At 33.8% G+C, this 25,934-nt stretch overlaps 1 protein-coding gene across 10 annotated transcripts in view; it reads right to left on the bottom strand.

Annotated features, from left to right (window-relative positions):
* LOC103095644 (uncharacterized) overlaps window positions 1–22,204 on the bottom strand; it is a 115,863-nt gene extending 93,659 nt beyond the window's left edge. For 2 of the 10 annotated variants that reach the window (XM_007487098.3, XM_007487095.3), the window contains exons 1-3: window positions 22,047–22,204; window positions 12,667–12,774; window positions 1,403–1,554 (exon numbers count right to left, since the gene is read on the bottom strand). Coding sequence is in view for 4 of the 10 variants with exons in the window: in XM_007487095.3 (XP_007487157.1) it covers window positions 1,403–1,440 (38 nt within the window). In the remaining 6 variants the exon portion in view is untranslated. The remainder of the gene's footprint in view (window positions 1–1,402; window positions 1,555–12,666; window positions 12,775–22,046) is intronic. The other 8 variants (XM_007487100.3, XM_007487099.3, XM_056823942.1 and 5 more) reach the window with 6 other exon arrangements.
* Between the last annotated feature and the right edge of the window lie 3,730 nt (window positions 22,205–25,934).

Genomic DNA, 25,934 nt, shown 5'->3' with positions numbered 1-25,934 from the left:
ACTCAAACCCATTTCCACATTATTCATTTTTGTAAAAGAGCAGTCCTTTAAAACTCTAAATCACATGCCCATATAAAAAAGTGATAAATCACACGTTTTCTTCTGTGTTTCTACTCCCACAGTTCTTTCTTTAAATGAGAATAGCATTCTTTATAATAAGTTCCTCAGAATTATAATGAATCATTGCATTGCTTTTAGTAGTAGTCAATCACATTTGATCATCTCATAATGTTACAGTCTCTGTGTATAGTGTTCTACTGGTTCTGCTTATTTCACTGTACGCCAGTTCATGTAGTAGACAACTAATTTTTAAAAGTTCACCAGAACACTGCTGAGGAAACTCATCTCCCTCCCAAAATGCTTCTTTTGAACAGCTCTGACTGTTAGGCTTATATTAGGACTAAACTTACTTTTGTAATGCTCACTCATTGCTCCTAATTCTGCCCTCTTGGGACAACTCCAAAAGGTATAATCCCTCCTCTGCATAGCAGACATTCAAACTCAAATTTTCTTTTATTCATGCCAAACACCCAATTCTTTCAACTAATTCTTCTATGATATAACCCATACTCTCCTTAATTATCTAGTTGCTCTGCTCATATGCTCTCTAGCATATAAATGTTCTTCCTAAAATGTGATAGCCAGAGCAGACCAGAGTTCCCCAAACTAGAGTATGAACTGAGTCATCTGTTGTGTCCTCAGCACTGTCTCCTGCTAGAATCTAAAATGACATTTTTGAAATTCAAAAGCAATTAATGTGAGGTCCCATACTTGGGTTCCAAAAACAAAATGTTTAAATAAGTTCAAAGTGAAAAAGCGCTGGTGATTTTAGTGTATTCCAAACTCAATATGAGTTAACACTATGACATGATAGCCAAAACAGCTAATAAGCTCTCAATCTCTATGAGAAGCAGTGTCCCAAATTAGAGGTGGTTCTCCCACTATGTCAGGCCATATTTCTATTGCAGTTATTCATGTATTGCCATAATTTTGAAAGGATATTGTTATACTAGAAGTAAGAGACAAAGATCATCAGGGGCCTAAAATTATGTCAAACTAAGTGGAGCTTAGAACTTTTATTCTGGAAAAGAGAAAACTTTAAAGAGGATATTGCATGTATATCTAAGTATTTGATTCTTTTCTAGACAGACTATATTTAAATGGGTATAATTTATACACTTGGCACTGTACAACATTAAGTTAGGTGGTATGTACCCCATTATGGGTCAAAGATACATGATCTTTTGAGGAGTTCATTTTCTTTTGAGATATTCCAATATTGGAAGTTCTTTAAAAAAAAAAACAAATAAAAATTGACTGGTCTGAGTTTTGTCCTTTGAGACTAAGCAGATTATTTCTTCTACATTACAGAATTTTAAGTATTTAAAGAAAGAGTTCATACCTCTTTCCCCCCAGTAGTTTCTTCTTTACGCTAAACATTTGTAGGAGTTTCAATCTTTCTATTCACAGTATGACTTTGAATCCCTTTCTCATCCATGTAGCTATTCTCTAGATGTATTCCAGCTTTTCAATATCTTTCCTCAAATGCGTTCTCTGCAATTAAACACAATATTCCTGTGTGGGACTGACTAGGGTAGAATAGTAACATCATCTCTTTCATTCTGAAAACTAAATTTCTATTCAGAACACCTAATAGTATGTCAGATTCTTGGCTCTTACTGAGTCCACCAAAATCCTAGATATTTTATTATTAATGATTCTCTATACTTACTTCCCTTAGCATATACTTATATAATTTATTTCTGAATACATGAAAATTTTTGTCTCAGATAGTCAGTGTGATATAATGCATGGAGGGCCAGGCTTGGAATCAGAAACAGCACTACCTCTGACACACACTGTGAAAAGGGGCAAGCCACTCAGGCTCTCAGTGCCCCAGGCAATTCTTTCAGACTATACAGTACAGACAAGTTGCTGATCTGTACTGGAGGAGTTTCCTTATCTTTCACTGATAAATTCATAGTTTCTGAGCAAATATTTATAAGTAAATATACATATATACACATAAAAATGTGTACTGTATACATATGTGTATTATATATGTTAATGTAGACATATTTAATACATACACATATGTATTAAAATCCATCATCACAAAAATCTGTAGGTATTTTAGGACCCTAATCCAATATTCCAACAAATCAGGTATTCCACTTAGCATCAAGTCATCTGTAAATTTCATAGGATCTATGCATTTTTTTCAAAATTGTTCATTTAAAAAGAAAAGGAAACTGAGTTAAAGCAGCTAGTAAATGTAGCTGCTGACTCCCAACCCCTTGTTCTTTGCAGCATACTACATTGTCCTTTATCATCACCTGATAGAAACAGCATCATACATTCTTACTACGGTCAAATCTTAATCTCACATAACAACATAATTAGGTATTGTTGATTTTTTAAAAATGGACAATCCACAGATACTATATTTAGTATTCAATTACAATTAAAATTAAAATTTCAAATACAAATTTAATGACAAGATAGCCATTTATTTGCCTTATAACCTTTCAGAAGGACCTAAATAATAAAGGTGTACATAGGAACCTGGGTTGTAGTTGTGGATCCAAATAATCTTTAATTAACTCTTTAAAATGTATTTTAAAGTATAGAATATTATATTAAAATTAGAACTTATCTTATGGGGCCTTTTGAAAAAAAATTCTTTATTTTAGTTCTGATCTTTAGTAAAATACCTTAAAGGGACAGGATACATTTAATAGATGAACTAAAATGTGAAATGAATAGATTAATTAAAAAATGCTTGCTCATCAGGTATGCACATGACTCTTTAACATTCAGATTCATTTCAGAAAAAAAACCTACATTATAAACACAAAGGATAAGCTCCTAATTGAATATGAGGTTGTTATGATTGTGATGTATCCCCACTCCACCCCCCAGTGGAATGAAAACGTGATTAGTAAACCTAGAAAATTTAAATAGTTCACTCATATTAAGAAAACATCTGTATTAAATTATACCCTTGATTCAGTTTCATATAGAGACATTGAATATTATTTCAATAACTGGAAAAGTATTTGGCTTTATGCCTATTCCTCCTCCCAATGGATTTTTTTCTCTTGATTTACTTATTTCTGTTAATCACACCACTATTCGTCTAATCATACAGTCTTGAAAACTTGGCACTATCTTTGAATCTCCTTTCTGTTATTCACCTTTCAGATTCAATCAGTCACTAAATATGATTGTTTGTTGGGTATATGGGAGAAGAGAATATTGCTTCAGGCAAAGCAGCTAGACTAGATGACTTCAGAGGTCTGTTCCAACTTCAGAATTCTCTGATTCTAACATTCCTGTTCTTGAACTATTTTTCAAATATGTAAATTTGAATATTGATGGATTTGTGTAAATGGTCCCTTTTAGGTAACTCATAAATCTGAAAAATCAAGTATTAAAGTAATTTTGTAATGGAAGATAACAATGATTGCCATGTTTCATCATCCACTATGTTGAAGAAAGAGAAGGAAAAGAACAACTATGAGCACTAATGTCTGAGGAGACATCATGGCTTAAAATTGTGGTGATGAGAACTACCATAACCCAGGGCAAATGCTCTGCTAAGCCCAGAAAAGATAGTTCCGAGTAATGGATAGCCCATTAACCAGGACAGACAAATGGAATAGAGATCTAAAAGGAGTTGATGGTGGGGAAAGGGTTAATCCAGAATGAATTCAACTAAAGATCTCTTAGATACATTCTCCTTTATAGCTTCCTTCAGATATTGAGGAGGAAATAGACCATAACAATTAGTTGTGAGGGGACAAAACATAATTCTAGAGAGGGAACAGGGTAATAGAAGGCTATGAAGCAACAAAGTTTCATGATAGCTTTTAAATTTATTTTTATTTACCTGAGGTGAATTTGGAAGTTTATTTAATCAAAAACCTCAATACCTATTTTGTTTTTAAATGGTCCTTGATATAAATCCATATAAGTAACCCTCTTCTTACTAGCTTTTATATAGAAGGATACATTTTGGGCATTCATAGAACTGATGTTTATTTTCTAATGACTCAGAACAAAAAAAAATACATTGGATGCACTGGATGCTCACAACACCTAGGAATTTAATAAGCAGCAGGTTCGCCTTGAAGTTTAGCTCAAGGGGGTTTTCTATTGCAAGTACCAAAAAGAGCTCTTTATCTCTGTGCCCTTTTTTCCCCATATCTCAATATTCACTCTGAGTTACAGTGAGCCTACAAAATTTGAGACTTGGAGATATTTATCAATCAGGTATTCCCAAATATATAATCCCTATTCCCAAATATGTAAAGTGTACCTGTCTTTAGTGTAAAAATAAATTTTGGCGAGTTATAAAATAAAATGTTTAGATGGAAAAATTGTTCCAATATAGGTTTAAAACTTTTCAAAATTGTTTAACTCACCAATCAGGTTCAAACTGTTAGGATACATCTATATAAATATACAGTTCTGAGCAATTTCTACAGCTATGCATATGTTATGTACAAACTATTTACATGTTGCACAAGGAAAATAAACATCCCCCCTTAAGATAGTTTAAGAAAACCTTAAAGATTTTCTTTAGAAAGTTATGTATATTTTCTTGATTTTATCTCCAACAAACTCCTGTGATAAAAGATCTTATTATTTTAATGTATACAATTATTATTTTCCCAAGATGATTTATCTGTATTTATTTATTTCTATGGATACTCATCACCTGGTTATAATGTTGCAGTTTGTGAGAAATGTGTCCTATATGTGTATGTTATTTTGGAGTGAATATTTACCAAACCTTTAAAGTTACCTCCTCTGCTACTGACTTCTGTCTTTGTGTTGTTACTATATAGTGTTTTTTTTTGCAACTATAGTGAAAGGGTGTAGTGTTAGAATGGCACAAAAATCTTACCACTCATGTCCATGTCACTATGTGTTCCTCTTCTCTGTGTTGATTTTTTTTCTACAATGTTTTTGTTACAGTTCAATCATCCTTTTTGCTGTCATCTATGTTTCTTCTATGTTGTCTTCTTCTTTGTCTTGATCTTGATCTCTGTCTCCATTTTCTTCTTCTTTCTCCTCCTCCTCCTCCTCCTCCTCCTCCTCCTCCTCCTCCTCCTCCTCCTCCTCCTCCTCCTCCTCCTCCTCCTCCTCCTCCTCTTCTTCTTCTTCTTCTTCTTCTTCTTCTTCTTCTTCTTCTTCTTCTTCTTCTTCTTCTTCTTCTTCTTCTTCTTCTTCTTCTTCTTCTTCTTCTTCTTCTTCTTCTGCTTCTTCTTCTGCTTCTGCTTCTGCTTCTTCTGCTTCTTCTGCTTCTTCTGCTTCTGCTTCTTCTGCTTCTTCTGCTTCTGCTTCTTCTGCTTCTTCTTCTGCTTCTTCTATCTTTTTGACCGCAACCAGGTTGTCTGAAGTAATCTTTTCTTCTGTTACTGCTGCTTTTTTCACAAGCAAGCAATGCAGCCATGTTGCTTTCTCTAATACATGAATAGCTGACAGTGTTGTCAAAATAATATGGAAAGGTCCTACCCATAATGGCTGTGTTGCACTAGTTCTATTAAAGTTTTTTTATGTAAAGAGAATTCTCAGGTTTTATTGAATGGAATGCATAATCTAAAGGACCCCCTTGAGTTAAATATCGCATTTCTTGTAATTCTCTAACCCTGTTTTATAATTCTGTGATATATTCAGCAAGTGCAAGATCCCCTCCAAGCATATATACATAAGCTGTTTTAAAACTTTTTGCTTGCAATGGTGAATGTCCAAATAACATTTCATATGGTGAGATATGCATAACTCCTCTTGGTCTAGTGAGCAGATAGAATAGCACTAGAGGCAAAATCTCTGTCCACTGCAAATGAGTTTCCATGCTTAATTTCTCAACCATAGTTTTGATTTCTCTGTTTTGTCTCTCCACCTGCCCAGAACTTTGGGAGTAATATGGGACATGAAATTTTGGTGTGATACCCAGATTCTCATAAACTTGTTTTAGAATCTGTAAAATGGCTCCCTTTGTCAGAATCTATTCTTAGTGGTATACCATATCTTGGAATGATCTCTTTCAACAAAATTTTGGCTATAAAGCTTGATGTGTTTTTATTAGATGGAAAAGCTTCTGGCCATCTAGGAGTTGGTCCACTATTACTAAACAAAATTTAAATTGTCCTGATTTGGGTATGTTGATATAATTTATTTGCAAATGCTCAAATGTTATGTGAGTTAGTGGATGACCACCAAAAGCCTTATGCTTTAAATATGCTTTGGTTAAGTTGTGCACACACAGAGCAAACTGAGCAGATCTTATTTTCCAAAGTGCTAATTCCCAGAGCTTACCAAGTTCTTTTAACAGTATCAATTAATGCTTGTGTCCCAAAATGACCCTTTTTGTGTATTGCTTGGCAGATGTAAAAGTAAAATGCCTTTGGAAGAATTGGTTTTCCCACTGATACTATCTAAATCCCATTTTCTTTTCTACCTCCAAAATTTTTCTCCCACTTCTGAATCTCTTTGTTATTGTATGGTTTTTGTAAATCTATGGTATCTATAACAGAGAGATTCATAATGCAAACTGTAGCATTTTGCACAGCATATCGTGCAGCCATATCCACCATACAATTTCCTCTGGCAACTAAGTCTCATCCTAAAGATGAGACCCTTTGCAGTGAATCACTGCCAACTCTTTTCATAGTTGGAGAGATGACAATAATTCTCGAATTATTTCTGCTTGAACGATTCTTTTCCCACTAGATGTTAAAAATCCTCTCTGAAGCCAGAGAGAACCAACAGCATGACAAATTCCAAATGCATATTTGGAATCAGTATAAATAGTTGCATGTTTGTCTCTTGGAAGCTCACTTGCATGTTTTAAAGTGATTAATTCTGCTCGCTTAGCATTTAGGTTCCTTTGTAGTGAAGCAAACCATAGGATCTCAAATTCACTTACTACCACAGCACCTTTAAATCTTATTCCATTCTGCATATATGATGATCCATCTGTGAATAAGACCAGGTCAGGGTTGTCAAGAGGTGTGTCTGACAGATTTTTTCGAGGAATTTCTATTAATTGCACTACAATTTCACAATCATGCAATGGTCCCCCCTGTGTTGGTAAATCAAGTAATAACATAGCTGGATTTAAGGTATTGCATCTCTTTAATATTATATGTTCATTCCTCAAAAGCACTATGTCATATTTAGCCAGGCACTGATCTGAAAATGCCTGCGTTCTGAATTTTCAGAGAAATACCTCAACTTCATGTGAACAATAAACTGTCAGTGGGCAGTCTAACACTAAATCTGCAGATTTGGTAACAAGCAATGCAGTTGCTGCCACTCCTCTTAAGCATGGAGCTATTCTTGTGGCTATGGGATCTAGTTAACCAGAATAATATGAAATAGGACATTGGTTTGGTCCTAAACTCTGAGTTGAAACTCCTAAAGCTATTCCTTTTTGCTCATGGACATAGAGCGAGAGTTTCAAATAATTAGGGATACCAAGAGCAGGAGCTGATAATATTGCCTCTTTTATCTTTGAAATTGCTTTCAAATGCTTTGATTTTAGCTTCAGCAGATCTTTATCAGTATCTTTTGTTAAAGTAGTCAGTGGTTTTGTAAGTTCACCATAATTAGGTAACCATTATTTGTAAAATGGTTCCTAAGATAGCTCTGAGTTGCCTTTTGGACTTAAGGACAAACAGCTTTTGTATGCCTGCTACTCTCTTCTGGGAAATGCTTCTGGACCCCTCAGACAGCACAAACCCTAAATATTCTACATGAGGAAGACACCATTGATGTTTAGTGTTTGATATTTTGTGTCCCCTCTTGTAGAGCTCACACAGAAGATGTTTACTATCACATAGTAACACTTTTGCAGATGGTGATGCTAGAAGTAAATCATCTACAAAGTGAATAATTTATTGTCCTTAAACTGAATATTTTTCAAATCTTTGGGTAAGATTTAAGAAAACAATAAGGGACTTTTACAGAATCCCTGTGGCAAACAGGACCATGTATAATTATTTCCCTGCCAGGTGAATGCAAATATTTTTGTGAGTCTTCCTGTATAGGTATCAAGAAAAATGCAGAACATAAATCAACCTTAGTAAAATCTTTTGCATGACTTGGGATTGATGAAATGACAGTAGCAGGACTTGGTACAACTGGGTAAGATTTTACCACATGATCATTAATAGCTCTTAAATCTTGAATGAATCTATAGACTTTTTGTCCTTCAGCACCTAGCTTGGGTTTTCTAACTGGTAAAATTGGGTGTTATATTCAGAGACATATGGTATTATTATGCCTTGCTACAATAACACATTTATTATTGGGGTAATCCCATCAATGTCCTCTTTGCTAAGTGGGTATTGTGGAATGGATGGTGATGGACCTCCTTTAGTCAGCACTTTAATAGGGGTTGCTGATTTTAATAAACCTACATCTATAGTATATATAGTCCATAAGTCTTTTGGAATATCATCTGGTATCTGATAGATGTTATTCCCTTCCCCCTCTGATTCTACTATATCTAGAAATAATACAGGAAAACGGTTTAGGGATTCTACTGGGAGATTTAGAGAAATATCTCCTGTTGGGGTATACTATTGTTGCTCTCAATTTACAAAGAAGATCCCTACCCACTAGATTCATTGGGGAATTTGGAATTAAAAGAAAAGAGTGTTCTATACTTAGAGGTTCAAGTAAAACCATTCTAGTTTTTCCATCAAAATATTTTATTTTATAAATCGCCAAAATTTATTTTTACATTAGTGACCTTTAGGAGTTTAACTATCCTTGATGACTTTCTCCTAGTAATCAAAAAATCTGGCAAAAGGGAAATAGAACATTTAAAGAAGGTATGAATTTATAATGAATAATGAAGTATTTTTATCTCCTTAATGAAGCAGATAAGTTAAAAACCAAATCTTTTTTTAAAATTTTATCTCATTCTAGGGGGTAAATTAATGTCCCCTTGTAATTACATAATTTCTCCTTTAGGAATTTGGATGTACCTGTATTTAATATTGATATTACTTCATCACCTATGGTTCCTTTTATCAATATACAATTTCCTTCCTTCCCTACATCTTTTAATTATGTCAGTTTTTATAATTGCTGTGCCTGCTTTTTTTACTTTAGCTGAAGCAAAGTAAATTTTGCTCCAGTCCTTTACTTTTACTCTAAGTTTTCCTGCTTTAAGTGAGTTTCTTGTAGAAAGCACATTGTGGAATTCTGGCTTTTAAAACACTCTACTATCCTCTCACATTTTATGGGGTGAATTCATCCTATTCACATTCCAAGTTATGCTTACTGTATGTTTCCCTTCATCTTATTTTCCTCTGTCTTTCTCTCCTTTTTCTCTCCTTTCAACCTTTCCCTGTTTATAAATGGTTTTTGCATCTCTTTACCAGCTTCCTTTTGACTGCCCCCCCATCTACTACTTCCTTTCCTATTGGGTAAGATAGATTTCCATACCCGAGTGAAGGTTTTATTCTTACTTTGTGCCAAATATGATGAGAGTAAGATTTGATCATTGCCCATTACCCCTCCAATCTTTTCCTTAAACTGTATTGATTCCTACATGTTTCTATCTATGTAAGATAATTTACCCCAACTTTCTCTCCTTTTCTCTCTTCCCAGTGTTCCAAGTCTTCCATATTTCTTATCTTTCATATTAACTGAAGGATAGAAATACATGTTTTATTGATGAATAAATAAAGCAACTTTCATTTCTAAATTATGCTATTTTATATGATTACTTTGAGAGACATGCATACCTAATTGAAAAATTAAGGACTTAATGGTAGCTAGATGGTATACTAGATAGAGTATTGGACCTGGAGTAAGGAAGATCTAAGTTCAAATTTAGCCTCAAACACTTTCTAACTGTAAGACCTTGGGAAAATCACTTAACATCTTTTTGCATCAGTTTTCACATCTCCAAAATGAAGATAATAAAAGCATCTACTTCACAGGGTCATTGTAAGGATCAAATGAGATAATTATAAAGTGCTTGGCATAGTGCCTGGCACCTAGTAAATGCTATATAAATGTTACTAATCATCATTTTTATTATTCCTCTATTCCTCCCTCACTTTGTTTTTTAAAAGAAAAAAGCATACAAATGATTATGCAAGTTTACTGAAACATTGCAGAGTCAAGTAATTTGTTAAAAAGCAATGACTGACATTTTGAAGAATAGATAAAGTTCAAACACTATTTTTTTTGCTGCATTATCTGGGAGATCACTTGAGTCATGCATACTTCAAATGTCAAACACATTAGGCAGAATTCCCCATAAACAAAGGCAGAACTATTAACCAGTCGTCTTCATGTTTACTTATGCTTTGAGTTTCTGTATAAACTTCAAAATTGTTCATTATCCCTTTACTCAAATTCAGATTTATGACTTAGTCAACAGGCCATTATATGCATACTAGTTTTCCATATAGAAAACTGATCATTCTGCTGACACAAATAAGAAAGATTAGAGGAGCTGAAATGTAGGAATGAAATATAATGGCTTTCAATTTTTCATTTAGAATCTCACATAAACTATTGGTCTGAATGAGCACATTTTAGTGGTTATGATAGCCAGAAGTAAGGCAGAGGAGCATTATCAAATTGGCTGTGTTATTTGGAATAAAGCTGGGATCTATGGAATCCTTGAATAGATTTTAAGAGATATAAACTAAGATGGAGAAAAAAAATAAATTTTATTTTCATGAACCTTTCGCTTAAATTTGGCTTTTCCATCAATTATGAACATAGTAATATGTAAAGGTCTATATTTATCACCAGATTGCCAAAGGGCCCATAATGTACACCCATGTGTACATTCACAAACTCACACACCCACATTGTTTGTCATTTTCAAAGAGGATGAGTGACATTGTGGGGTGATATCTTGACTCATTAGTGAATCATATTTAAGTGAGGCAGAGTTGCACAAAATCATCAGCCTCACTCTCTCTTGCAGAACCATTGAAGTTCAGTGGCAAGACAGTCTGGATGCCTGGTGATGGCCAGGATGCAATGGATGACATTGGCATTTTCAATGTTTCGCCAAGCTATAAGTGCTCCACAGTACTTGCTTAAGCTGCCTTCATGACCTTTGGAACAAACTGTTCTCATTCATCCATTCTATCAGGTTTTACATGCCTAGGGTAGACACCCCCCACCCCAGGTCACTGACAAGTTTTTTTTTTTTTTTTAGTTACCTTTCTTATAATGTGGCCTGAGAAATCAGACACAAAGGTTGTTTATTAAATGGCATCTTCTACAGTCTCTTCACTATAGCTTATTTCAACAACAGGCATCTTAAAGCTAGAGGTTTCAACACTTTGCTTTCCTTTCAAAGAACATTGCTTGGCTCACATTAGGCTTTCATTAAATAACAAATGTTGATTGTTAAAAAAAAAAATCCCTGCACATAAAATAGAAGTACTCCAGGGAAACAAGATTCAGTCAAATAGAAGTGAAGGCTCTCTTACAACTCATATATTATTATGATGAAACACTATGGTATTTCCTAAAGAACTCTAGATTTACATGCTAGGAAATGATAATAAGGGAGCAACTTTTAAGTTACTTCATTTTGTAAATCTCAAACAATGAAAACATACATCATGTAGTTAAATATTATTGGGAGATTTGGGGGGCTTTTGCAATTAATTGATATTCCATTCTAGAAAATGCTCTTGGATAAAACTTAGAAACCCCATTTAGCTAAATAATCCTATATCCTTCAAAACTATATTATAAATTGTCAATTCTTAACTTTGATTTTGGTATGCGGGCTGAACCAGATTGAAGGTAAATGATAATTGTAAAGTCTTTTATGTACCAGATACAGCCCTAAGTGCTTCACAAATATTATATCATTAACACATGAATAACCCAGTGGAATTGCTTCTCAGCTCTGGTGGGGGAGGGAAGAGAGGAGGGAGAGAATATGTGTGTATACATATATATAAATTATATTTATAGAATTTATATATTTTTATATATTATATACATTTATATATAGAATTGCCATTCTATATATAATTCTATATTTAAAATACTTGTATATAGAATATATGTATATATAGTTATTTACTTTATAGATACTATATATAGAATTTTATATTATGTATGTTTATATATATATATTATACATACTTATACATATATAACAACTAGGTCTACACATATATATACACATATAGCTGTTGTTTGTATATTTATATATGTAGATATATGTATATACAAATACAAATGTATGTGCATGTATATGATTGTATGCATGCAGATATATATGTTTTATATATTTATATAGACATGTTTATATATAGATGTTATATTTGTATATGTATTAATACATAATACACACTATCTATATGTATGTTTATATATACATATATAAACTCATATATGTATATAATGTATATTCAAAGTTACATGCATGTATGTTTAAATGCAGAAATAGCATATTCCATATATGTGGGAAGAAAAGATCATGTTGTTGTAATATGGTAGGAGACATCTAAATGGGGAGCAGATGTTGCTTCCATTGGTATCTTTCCTACTCAAGACTAAAGTACCAGCTCCATTGGTAGTATCATAGTATGTGCAATCATTTTACCATCTTTATGAGTATGACAAGTGCTTTGGAAAAACATCATTACTCACCTTGTAGGCTACTAGACACTAACTGCTGATTTTTTGCCTTTATCTAGTCAAAACCTTGGATGCATTGTAAATTTAGGGAAGGGACTTCTCTCTCTGCCTCCAAGAACACTGGGAAAAGGGAAAAGCAAACATCGAATTGCTATTAGAAATGAGGAAAGAAACTTATGAACAGTTTCTGTCTCATCAGAAGGCTGTCATTTGCACAGATAAAGCAGTAAGAGACAATCGAATCTATAAGACAAGAACATTCTCCAAAAGGCCATTTGGACTCAGGCTCCAGATTGATGCAAAGGTCAACCGAGCAGCAGCAGTATCCAAACTTTTAAATATCTATAAAACAAACCACCAGGAATTCATCCTTTGGCAGTTTCATCCACATAAGCTCAAAGTCATTTTTATCCTAAATCCAAAGCAATAATTTTTTGGTTTCAAGGCTTGTATAATGATAAGGCAAGAGCCACTATCAATAGAGATATACTTTCATGAGACACTGCCATATTGGCTACTGTTACTATCTCTCTCTCCCACTGTCACCATTTTCTCTTGTAGCTGAGATGGGAGAGGGAATGTGTATAAAAGGCAGAGTCTAAACTGGAAAGGGAAAGGCCTTGGTCAGATGCTTTACTCATCCACCAGGCAGGTGAGACTGAAAAACTTCCTCTCTTCATTGCTAATAACCCTCAGCCATGCTGTTTGCCTCTCTGGCTCCAGGCAGATAAGAAAAGTTGCACTTAAATGGCCAGATGTGTAGAGATACACACAAATAAGAAATATACTCCAGGACATTTTCTTGATTTGAAAGAATAATGTCACAGGAAACCTCAGAAAACTTAGAAACATAAAAAAGGAGCCAAGGAATCTTAAGGATTGGCATAATCTCATCGCCTCACTTTTTATTAATCATTCCTTCCAAATCTCAATCACATTCATACCAGGTGACCCATTTAGGATAGAATAACTTAGGGCAGTCTAATGATACCATCTTCAGTGTTACCCTTGTATTCTGCTGGCACTTAAGAGTTCTCTAGTGTGATGTGGGAAAGATAGAAGGGAGATACCTGGGAATTTTAATGTAACAAAAAAAATTTTAGTTAAAAATAAAAAATGTAGGAATTGATACATTTCTGTATCTATATTAGACTAGATGTGTGTAAAATCAATGAAATAGGAGGCTTATTAAATAGCTTCTTAGTATTCAAAGGAAAAAAATGGGAAGAAAAGCTATTGATACAGACTTCAGTTTCAAGTGTCATTAGCCTGCATCTATATGCTTTGTCAATTCAGTGGTTAAGAATTATAACAAGGCAGAACAGGGCAAGTTAATTGGCTAAAATCAGTTTGGCCAGCATTTACTCTGAAAGGCCGGGAGGATAGTCTCAGTGGGTAAGCAATCAGCATTAATACTGAAAGGACTAAAACCTATTCAGTATTCAGGGTCATTATCTGAAGGGATAATAATGAAAGAGATACAATCAAAGTATATCTAACATGCCACATCTATAGTACTCATCCCACCCTTTTATTTAAAAAATATAGCACAAATCTATTTTCTCTGCCTCCCACTATCCATTCCATTGGGAAATAATTGTTTTTAAATTCTTTAAAATAAATATGCACAGTCAAGCATATAAATAGATTTAGATATAGATATGTATATATGTCTCATTCTGAATTCTAAATCCATTACTTCTGTCATGGATAGCAAGTTTCCTCATTGTTACTCTGAAGTCATGAATGATCATTGTATTATACATAATTCTTATAGTTTTCACTTTTTAGTGTATACATATATCCATATATCCATATAGATATATGTGTGCATAGTTAATTGTTATGATATAAATTATTCTCTTGGTTCTGCTCATTTCATTCCTAATCATTTTATAAAAGTCCTCAAAATGATTTCTTTTTATGATATTGATGTTACAGTAGAAATTATTTTTCTGGTTCTGTTTACTTTATTGAGTCAGTTCATGAGTTTTTCCAAACCTTTCTTAAATCACCTTTTCTCTCATTTCTTATGGTATCCCATAACATTCATTTAGTATAACTTATTCAACCATTCTTCAACCATAGGGTATATCCCCATAGTTTTCAGTTGTTTGACACCATGACATGTTTTTTGTATATATAGGATCTTTTCCCTCTCTATCTCTTTATAGCCTCAGGAGACATATAAATAAGTCAAAGGGCATGCATGGCTTAGGAATATTTTGTGTATGGTTTTAAATTGCTATCCTGAATGGTTGTATCCATTCAAAGTTCACCATCAGTGCATCAATGTGTCTCTGTTACTGAGTCATGGATTATCCCCCACAATGAACATCTTTCCCTTTCCCTCTACTCATATAACCAGCACCCTTGTTCATGCACTCATTACTTCTCTTATACTATTTCTATTGACTCCTTACTAGACTCTTGGCTGCCAGACTCATCACTCTCTAATCCGTCCTCCAAATATTTACCAAAATAATTTTCCTAAAACATTAACCTAACCATGCCACCTATTTTAAGAACCTCCAAGGATTCCTTACTATTATTGCTGGGATAAAATAAACACTTCTTGGATCTTTTTTAATGGGCAGCTTTTGTTTTTAATATTATTTTCATTTTTTAATACATCCTAGTCCCACGCCTATTCAGTGAGCTGTACCTTATACTTCTTATGAAACCTCTAAATCCAGTGTCAGAAAAAGGTGGGCCTTTGGCACTATTTGTAGATCTAGGGTCACCCACGGTTGATATTGGACCCTTTTCATAATGTCTACCTATTTCCCACAGGTGGTAGTTTCAAGAAACTTTGAAGTGTTCAGGTTAGCAGCAACATAAGGAGAGTCTCTTTTGCAAGTCATGGGTTCTTACAAAGGATGCTGTGGGCTAGAGTACATAGGTTCTTTAGTGTCTTCAGCACCCAAGGAAGTCTAAAACAGTGGTGTCTTTCCCTGGTACTGGAGGACATTCATTAACCAAAGATCCAGTTTCTTCCTTAAGTCCCTATTAGAGCGTCATTCTTTGAGGGTGTTGACAAACAGAGCTCCGTTTCCCTTAGCTCCTGCAGTTGTCAACTGATTGTGACACTCAATTAATAAAAATAACTGCATCTCACCAAATTCTATGGTACTTGCAGATCCACTGAAGGAAGAGGTCCTTGCCAAAAAGGACTCCTATTGCACAAGAGGTTTGGGGAAGTTGCTCAATGGGAAAGTCTGTCCACAAACTTTTATTTTGGACCTAGAATCTAAAGTCCTAATTGGCATAGCCAAGGGAGCAACAGGTAAAGCATTTTGGTAATAATAATGATAGCTAATATTTTTATAGTACCTTAAATTTGCAAAGCACTTCACATTTATTATTTAATTTGATCCTCACAGATCCTGTGAAATAAATACTATTATTATCTCTAATTTTCAGATGAAAAAATTAAGGCCAACAAGAAATTAAATTACTAAGAGCCACACAGTTTGCAAGTGTGTGAGGAAGTACTTTAACTCTAATACATCTGACCCCAAGTTCTTTCCAATATGTTATTTAGCTACCTCAATTTAATTCACTAAAACCTCACTTTTTATATTGACTATTTACATTCTCTTGCAATAATGGGTAGACTAAATGGCTATTTATTTATCATTGACCCAATTTTCTTCTTGAAGCTTAAAGTGTGGCAGTTATAAAACTCTGATAGTGAATTAGAAATTTTAACTGTAAGATATACCCAGAGTCCATATGCTGGGCTTACATAGATGAGATTCAGTTCTGAGAGGGAATTATTCCTCAAGTCATATCTCTTTGGCTTATTTTAGACTTATCAGAATATAGCTTGTGTCCATAGATGTGGGGTCAGAAATGAAGAGTCTAGGAAGTCTCCCAAGATACATATCTGCAACATCAGCCACCTCTGCCCTAAGGCCACCATAACTGGCTCATTCTTAGTTTTGTTGCACTCATAGTAACCCTATTTTTTTCACTTGCTTAGTATAGTCATAACTGACCCAAAAGGCCCAAACCAAGCAATTCATCCCCAATTGATCCATGGAAAACCAAGTGAATCAATTTATCCACCATCAAAAATGCTTTAGGATATAATCATCCTGATGGAGGTCTCAATATCTATCCAATAGACTTCTAATCTTCCCAAAAATGTTTCCATTGGTTATTTATATACTCTCCAAGGAATCACAATACCAAATAAAGGCTTACCATCTTACAAAAGCATCCAATTGAGGAGATAATTTCCTACACCACCATACACTCATCTCTCAGTTTGTTATTATTACATATTATTTTCTCTTAAAAATTATGTGTTTGATGAGGTAATAACAAATCATGGCATATGAATGTAATATAATGAAGTTGTACTTTAAGAGATGTTGAATATGAGGAATTCAGAGAAAGATAGGAAAATTTGTATGGATAGACACAAATTGAAGGGAGAAGGACCAGGAGGATAAATTTCACAACAATTACATTAATGTAAATCAAAATAATAGGTCCCTCAGCTCTGATTAAATGCAAAAACCAATCTTGGTTCCAGAGAAAAGAAGACACAACTACTCTCTCAGTAGAGATTGGAGCCTTGAGGCATAGAATGCTACATACACCATCAAATTAAATTTATCAGTTGATTGTGCTTAACTTTTCTTTCTCATGAAAAGGGGTCAGTGGAGAAAAATTGCTTAGGAAAATAATTCTATATGAAATCCAAAAACCATTAGTAAAATATTTTAAAAGTATATTGAGAAAGAGAATACTAATTAGAAGTTCATTATTATAATATCTTGCATAATCCTCTAAAGAAAAAATATAATTTAAAAGATAGGAAGTTATTCAGTATCATTGACTATTGCTGGAGTTTGGCATTTCATAGATAAGGTTCCAATTTTTTTTGTCAAAAACAATAAGAAATGAATTATCACTTTTTAATGTTTGAAATTAGAAATGACTGGCAGATAAATTCACAGCACAAAATCTTATCATAATTTACTAAAGATTTCAGTTTTCTTTGCTTCTAAGGCCTTGCATAATTCAAAAGAGAAAGTATACTTAAATCAATGAGCCAGAGGATGTCACTTTCAACCTCCCAATATATCATATGGCAATAATCATAAATAGCATCTGCTTAAATTAAGTTCATACCTAAAGCCACGTTGCTATATAGCCACACAGAGACTGAATCATGGAAATCAAAGCTTTGACCAGATTCAGAAATTGTCTCAATTTAGTTAAATTCCCAAATTTTCATAAATATAAATAAATTCAAAAGTTATAAGATGTTTGATTTAATTTGAGGCCATATTTCTCTGGTATATGTTTAAAAACTCATATTTGGATAATTAGCTTTAACTGATTGAGATCTCCTAGTATGTTCACCTTTTTTAAACCACTAAACTATAATGAGCAATTTGATGAAATCCATGACCAACTCTCTTCTGTCTGTCCTGATCTCTCTTCAGGTTTTTCATCTTTGCCTACCCAATTAGTTGTTTTGCCCTCAGAAGAACAAAGTCTTTATTGCTATATCTTGTGATATGCATTCAAATATGTATGTTTCCTGAAGGCAAAAGTGTCTTTAATTCCATGCATCCTCTCTTCTCTTCTTCCACTTTGATTTTAATTGAGATTTAAATAACAGCTATTCAGGGCCTCCTGATATGAATTGTTATGGATCTTTCAACATATCTAATTCCTCCTCTGACATCTGGAGTTCCAGCTCTAAACCCAGGACCAGAGAATTTGTTTTTCATCTAAAGATTGAAATGAGCTGTCATATGTATGTGGATATGTCACTGTTGCAGCTGTAACAACATCTGGAGGGGATGGAATCAACTCAGAGTTATTTCTTCCCCCAAGAGTAAGTAACTCTAAATTAATCAATCAACAAGCATTTGGTAATAGCTTACTAAGTGGTAAGTACTATAAAGCACTTTTTAAAATTGCCTGAAATCGAAAATTAGTCCATTGGACATAATCACCCATACCTAGGAAACAGCTTGGTATTCAGTGATGGATAGGCTAAATGTTAAAATATCTGACTCTCCAAATTAACTTCTTGAAATAAGGATGAAACTTAAAATGCACTTTTAAAACTCTACCCATGGACAAGTTAGAAATAGCAACTATAACATATCACTTAGCACTGGAAGCCTTAGACATATCTATGGAGTTCAATTTTGGGAAGTTACTATCTTCCAAATCATATCTCTGACTAACTTTTTACCTACACAAAGTTTTCTCTGAGATTCACATAATATAATTTGTACCTAGGTCTTCATTGATGTAGAGTCAGGAATTCAGTCTAGGTAATCTCTTAAGTCACATGAATGACCTCATATGGAATTTCAAGGTAATTCAACCTCCCAAAACACCATGATCAAACCCACTTTTGGCTTTCTTGCTCTTGCTCCCAGTCAATTCTGTCAGGATATCTCTGAAACAGACCATCTCTATAACTGACCACTTTTTATCAGAGACCTAGTACATAAGGGTAGCTCTACCCCCAAACAACCTGAACTAACTGATTCAAATAAAATTAATGAGTCTTAAGGAGATATACTGATCCTCAATGAGGTTTCTACCCCTTCAAAGATTAAAAAAAACATCAAAAGAATTTATCTTACAACACACACACAAAAAAATCCCCTTGAATTTCTGTATCAAAGACAGAACCATACTTCATTAAACTTATTTATCACAGTCATAGACAACTACGTGACACAGCATATATATTGTCAGGCCTGGAGTCAGGAAGACATCTTCCAGTGAAGTTCAAATCTAGCCTCAAACACTTACTAGCTGTGTGACCCTAAGAAGTCACTTAAGCCTCTATGCCTCAGTTTCCTCATGTGTAGAATGAACTGGAGAAGGAAATAGAGAACCATTCCATTATCTTTGTCAAGAAAACGCCAAATAGGGATCACGAAGAGTTGTACAGAACTGGGAAAAGAATGACTAAACACATATAATTTGTTATTATTTAGTTGTATCAGTTTTGGGACTCCTGATTTCATTTCTATAGCATGGTAACTGGAAGTATCTTGGTGATTCTCACCAGTTGTGTGATGCCAGAAATGAGCAAGAGAAGATGAAAAGAATTCTCTTCCTCTGATTTTGAGAAGTTCTGCATTCAGCTACTTCTGAACATAAAATATGGGAAAGAATCCAAAATATTTTAGTGAACTATATAGAGTTAATATAAGGGTGTTGCTTTTAAAATTCATTCATCTCTTTCAGTCCTAACAATTCCAAGGACAACAACTAGTACCTCAAAACAGGGGGCAGAGAAAAGTTGCAGGCAATTCAGCATCTGAAATGGAAGACTCAAGAAGTTCGACTTTAGCCTCAAAATTCAACATGAAGTTAAGGAATCATGTTAGCATTTCCGCACTAGCACAGCTGTTACATCAAGAAAGGATGTTTTGCTATTCTGGAGGTTATCAAGCACTTTTATGGGCTATTGTTGCATTTGAATGTCTCCCGCTAGAAACACTTAAGAATGGAAGAGACTGAATAAAGATTAAATCTTCACCCAGTTTGATTATTCCACATATGCAAAAGTATTCCAGAGCTTAACAACTTTCATGTAGACTGGTATTCAATCCCTTCAATACTGGAAATGATTGATGAAGGATTTTTTTCCAGTGGGACTACAGGTACAATGACATCATTTAGAACCTCATATACTGAGATGGATTACATTTCATTTTTTAGAAAGTGAGATGTCAAGGACAGAGAAATGGAAATTGCTTTTTGGCTGTCTTTCTAGTCTTCTTGAAGTAGGTCACAGAACCACCATGAAGGTTCAAAAATTTGATCTTATCATCCTGAGTAATTTTCACAAGGTTAATTAAGAGATTTCAGTGTTATTTGAATATTAGGTAGGATATTTAAGTGCAAACAACAGTTTCCATCTTTTGTTTCCCACACTTATACCCAAGATAAACATTAAGGATCCTTCTCAACTCAAATCTATCTTTTGGATTGAATTTTCTCCCCTCTTTCCTCCTCTCCTATCACAATAATTACATAAGGCACCTTTGACATTTGTTTTGGGATGAATACATTTCTTCTACCAGTCCTCATAGCTAACCTCAGAACCATGAAAGTAAATCTTGTGAATTACTTATCAATATTGAATGAGCAAAATGAAGCAAATAACTTTGTCCTTAGAATTCTGCAACTATACCCACATTTCTGTGTTCCCCACACACACACTTATAGAATTATCTCCTTCCCCACATTTTCCCAAAAAGTTTGAGTCATTGTTTCTATAATCACTTCAGAAGCTACTGGTATTTCCCACTTACCCAGGAAGGAAAACACTACTATATATAGTTGAATCTGCAATTTTATGAACTTTCTATAATTTGCCTGTATCACCATTCCTTAGTGGTAAAAACAGTTAACTATCCTTTTAACTATATGATACTATAACTATTAACAAAATTATTTCAGGTACCCTACTTAAAGTAAGAAGTTTTGGTTTCAAATCTGACATCTTTAGACACAATTTTTCTGAGTCCCAATTTCTTCTCTCTCAAAACAGGGATAATAATGCTTATTCTGTCCTCTCCCTTACCTACTCTGTGAGGAAAGTATTTTGTAAACCATTAAGCCTTATATAAGTATATTCTATACAGTGCCTTGCAGGATGGAAAAAGGAAGGGATTTGAAGTTTTAAGATCATCTCTAACTTCAGCTTAAAATTACACTTATTTCTTCAGTGATTGGACACATATTTGTGGGTCTCACTTTTCTCATCTGGAAAATTTAACTGAATTTAAAAACAATGTATTAAGTGCCTAGTATAATAGATACTGGGCAAGAAATGCAAAAACAAAAATGAGGGAGTAGGACTAAATGGCCTCTCTGATTCCTCCAACTTGATATAATATGTTCCTTATTATGATAGCCTTAGAAAGGAAACTCTTTAGAAATTGAACAATAATTAAAAAAAAAAAAACCTCTCAGACTAAAATGCCTCCACACAGCTTTCCATTCATTAAAAATTAGAAACAGAAAAGGCCTATTAGGCAAAAAAAAAAATAATTTGCCTGTCAAGACAGAATAATTCACCCATGAACAGAAATAATGTTATGTATTTTCAGCATCATTACAAAACACATTTTAAAAACCTTAATGGCTTGATTGACATTTTAGAGAATGATTTTAAGATTTTTGAAAATAAATGGTTTTATTGATCACATCACAATGACAGGTGATTCAGTGTGTTTCTGTTATCTCTACCAAATGAAAATTATACTTGCTATTTTTCATAAATTATGAACTTTTTATACTGAAAATTTAAGATACTCTCCCTACTTCATCATCCCTCAACATATATGCTTACACTCCACCAATAAAATGAATAGAAATATCAGTATTACCGGAGCATACTTGATTTTTTTTCCATATTAAGGAAGGAATGGGCCCCTTGGGTTGAAATGGAAAAGGGTGTTCCCTGAAGTCTTTAGTCTTCCAAGCTTTCTCCTCTAGTGGGTGTAAACCTGCTGCTGTTGAATAGTACCAGAGGAAGAATTCTCTTATTCTCACACTCAAAGTCTACAGATAGACATCACAATGGCCCAGCATTCTCCTCCCTCCCACCCTATCACAATAGAGAATATCATGAAGTCAGAGAATGTGCTTATATCATCTCTCTAACAGCATTTGTCCTCTTCCCTGGGGAAAGGTGCTGGACACTTAGCTGGCTTAAGTCCCTAGGGAAACCCAATGAAGTTTTGAATTCAGTCATTGAGCAATTCTTAAAATAATTATTTTTCTGTGCTACATACTATGGTACAAAAGGCAAAAAAATTTTTTTTCTCTCTAGGAGGTCCCATTCTTATGGGGAAAATAATATTCAGACAGTTATACACCTAGAAAATTCAAACAGTGTGAACAACAACCTCGGAGGGAAGCTTCTCCATTCTGAGTACCAAAAATACCAATCAGAGAAAAGAAATCACAAGGCAGAGAAGATGGTTAGCCTATCAGTATGCCTACAGTAAACAAGGATTTGTTATCTTTTGTTTATTCCCCTGTGACATTTGGGGGAAATGTTAGCAAAACTGAAGTGGAAATGATTGTAGCCTTGGAGCTAAGATCCCCTTAAGATTTCAAATACTGTCAGAAAGATTATATATTCCATACCATGTAGTCTATTCAACTGCTTTTTACTTTGAATTGAAAAGCTGGCAGGAGCAATAAGGAGTTGGGGAAACAATTTTTAACATTCTGTAACAGCATCAAAGAAGAACTTTTGGATAAGTATCTCAAAGCACCATCACTCATGTCATGAAATGTCCCTATTTATAAGTCTGGACGAAAAAATTTTTGCCTGGGATAATCCTATATACTGCCTTTGTGCTAGAGACAAGATAAGTTACATGGCACCAAGCAAACCCATTTTTGTCTTCCCCAAACTATCTTCCTCAGCATTTCGAGACAGTATGCAATAATAAATTGAAATATAAGTGAGATGGTCATTCTCTCTAATCGGGAATAGAAAATGCCCAAAGCTTTAGTTTTATAATAATGTTGGTTTCAGTGACACATTGATGAGCAGGCTTTTCAGAAAAATCTGCTGGTAAAGTTTATTTCCAAGGCAATTTCCTTAAGAGGTTTTCAAAAGGAAAGAATAGCCCAAACTTAACTTTGATAGCATCTGAAATGCATTTCTACTGAGACCTATTTGAAAATTCTACTCTAGATCCCTTCCAGACATTGAACAAAACGAAATGCAGCTGTCTCAAACCTCTCTTGGATTTTTTGGCCTTCTCTACAGTTTAAAAAAAAAAGAGAGAAAGAAAGAAAAAAGAAACAGAGGAAATAACTATGGAGAGAATACCCAATGGTAACTGGGTGTCTTGACCTTCTGAAGTTATATTGAAAAAACATAATGTTGTCCATATTATATAGTTGTTTGGTTCTTGTGAGTGTTTGCTTTATTTTGTTTTCTACTTGTTCATATCCACTAATTTCTTCCCCTTAGCATACTAACAGGTCCAGGTCTTCTCCTAATCAAAAAACAAGTCCAGCTATTTTTCTCTCTCTTTCTTATCCTTCACTGACAAACTCCTGTGTCAAATAGTTTTGCATTTACTACTGCCTTTATAATCTCACTCCTCAGTTTTTTGCAATCTGACTTTCACTTCTACTACTTTACTGAAACTGCTCCCTCACAAAGTTAATCTTTTTGTTGTTGTTGTTGTTTTCTTCAGATCCAGTATCTTGAATCATTTCTCATCTTCAATTGACTCCTCTTCAAAATATGACCAATATAGCCTTTTGCTGCTCTTTTTTCCCTTGACGGTCATGACACTGCATGCTCAAGGTTCTTCTCCCAACATTCTGACTGCCTCTTTGTTACATCCTCGGTCAAGAAGGACTTTGCCTTTATCTGACCTAGCATATTGAAAATGTAATGGTGTCTCCTTACGCTAGCTTAGAGTACTTTTTAAAAGATTCCATTTCACTTTGTCTATCTAAATATAAAAACATTGACAACTCCCTTTACTACTCCAGGCCACTTTGATTTAGTTCACAATGTGGATAGAGCCAGTTGCTTAGATTATGTTTAAATATGTCTTTTTCTCAATAGTCATTTGGAATATTGTTCACCTAGTTCTGCTCATTTCAATCTTCATCAATTGATACAAACATTCCCATGTTCCTCTGCACGCTTCATATTAATCATTTCTTATAACACAATATTTCATTACTTTCATAATATATTCCACAATTTGTTTAGAAACTCCCTAAAGTTCATATTCTTTCTAGTTTATTTTATTAATCACAAAAAGGGCTATTATATTTGGGATTTTCTCTGTCTTTGACTTCCTTGTGGTGTACAGTAATAGGAACCCTGAGCCAAAGGACATGAAGAGTTTTGTGACTTTTCTAAAATGATTCCAAATAATTTCTCAGACTAGTTCGATCAATACATATTATCATCCAAATCCCCATAGTCTTTACTGAACAAATCATTTTTAGTATATCATTTTAAGCATAGTCACTGATATTAACTTGGCTTCTACATTTTAATTGAGTATTATGTGTGTTTTGTAGCCTAAAGTGATTTTTAACACAAAGGGAACCATATAAAATGTTTAATCAATCTATTGGTAACAAAGAAATTTCCACACTAAAATGTTGTATTCTTATGAAGGTGAAAACTGCTCCCTCTCCAAATGATGATAATGCCAAGGTATTGTGACTTAATAACTGATGTTTTTTTTTTTTCCTATATGGCACATTACATAAAGTCATCATTAGAAAAATGTAATGGTTAATTCATTAACATAAGAAAAGTTCATTTCACTTTTGGAGATATACCCTATTAAATTAAATGGAGGGAAAAGCTTACTGAAAGAATTTTATCAATACACATTACTGGTTATTATGTGAAAAATTCTGCTTGATCTTTTATACGTTTGTTTTTTAAAGAAGTTAAGTCAGAGAATATGCTCTGCTGTTTCTAACCAGCTAATCTCCAATTGGAGTAATACATTTTAACCATTTTCTCAGCTGTTGCTACCAAACTACTGAGCATTTGAGGAGAAAATAGAGCAACTGTCTTCATCCTGTCCAAATTTATGATGCTTAAGAGGTAGGGGCAAAATAATAGCTTGAGTGAACATATTAGTGTCCATTTCTCCTAAATTAACTCCAAATTTATAAATTCAACAAAGTAAAATAAACAAAAAAATCCCTTTTTTTTTTTTTGGTAAATTCCTCACAAGAAAGATCGCCTCACAGATAATAAAGAATAACACATACAAAAAAAAAGGAAACAAATATCATACTTCACAGTGAAAGAAATTATATAGGATCTTGCATCTATAAAGATGAAATTAAAATAAGGAAAACAAAAGTAAAGATAGATAAATGGGCAGCAAAACAGTGAAAAAATTTGGGGAAAATTCTTAAGAAAATGTCCTACTGTCCTACTTAGGGGAAAAATGGGAGAAGTGGAAGAAGAATCACTTTCAAAATCAAAGAAAAAACTGACTAGAAGAGATTCTACAATACAAATTAAATAGAACAGAGCTTGGAGAGAAAAGCTAAGTATAGTTGGTTTCTTAAAAAAAAACATAAGGAATCCAAGAGTCAGAATATTGTATTTCAGAATATCACAGAGAACATTTTTAGAGGTATTAAAAACAAAGGATACACTAGAAACATGTGACATGGAGGAAGAACAATGACTCTGGAGTCCAAGGATATGAATTCAGATTATCTTTCTGATTCCACCATTGTGACCGTGGATAAGT

This window comes from Monodelphis domestica, chromosome 3 (genome assembly GCF_027887165.1).
Source record: "Monodelphis domestica isolate mMonDom1 chromosome 3, mMonDom1.pri, whole genome shotgun sequence".
In the NCBI taxonomy this organism is placed as follows: domain Eukaryota; kingdom Metazoa; phylum Chordata; class Mammalia; order Didelphimorphia; family Didelphidae; genus Monodelphis; species Monodelphis domestica.
The sequence above is the reverse complement of the archived record's forward strand: the minus strand, read 5'-3'. Positions and strand labels throughout refer to the sequence as shown.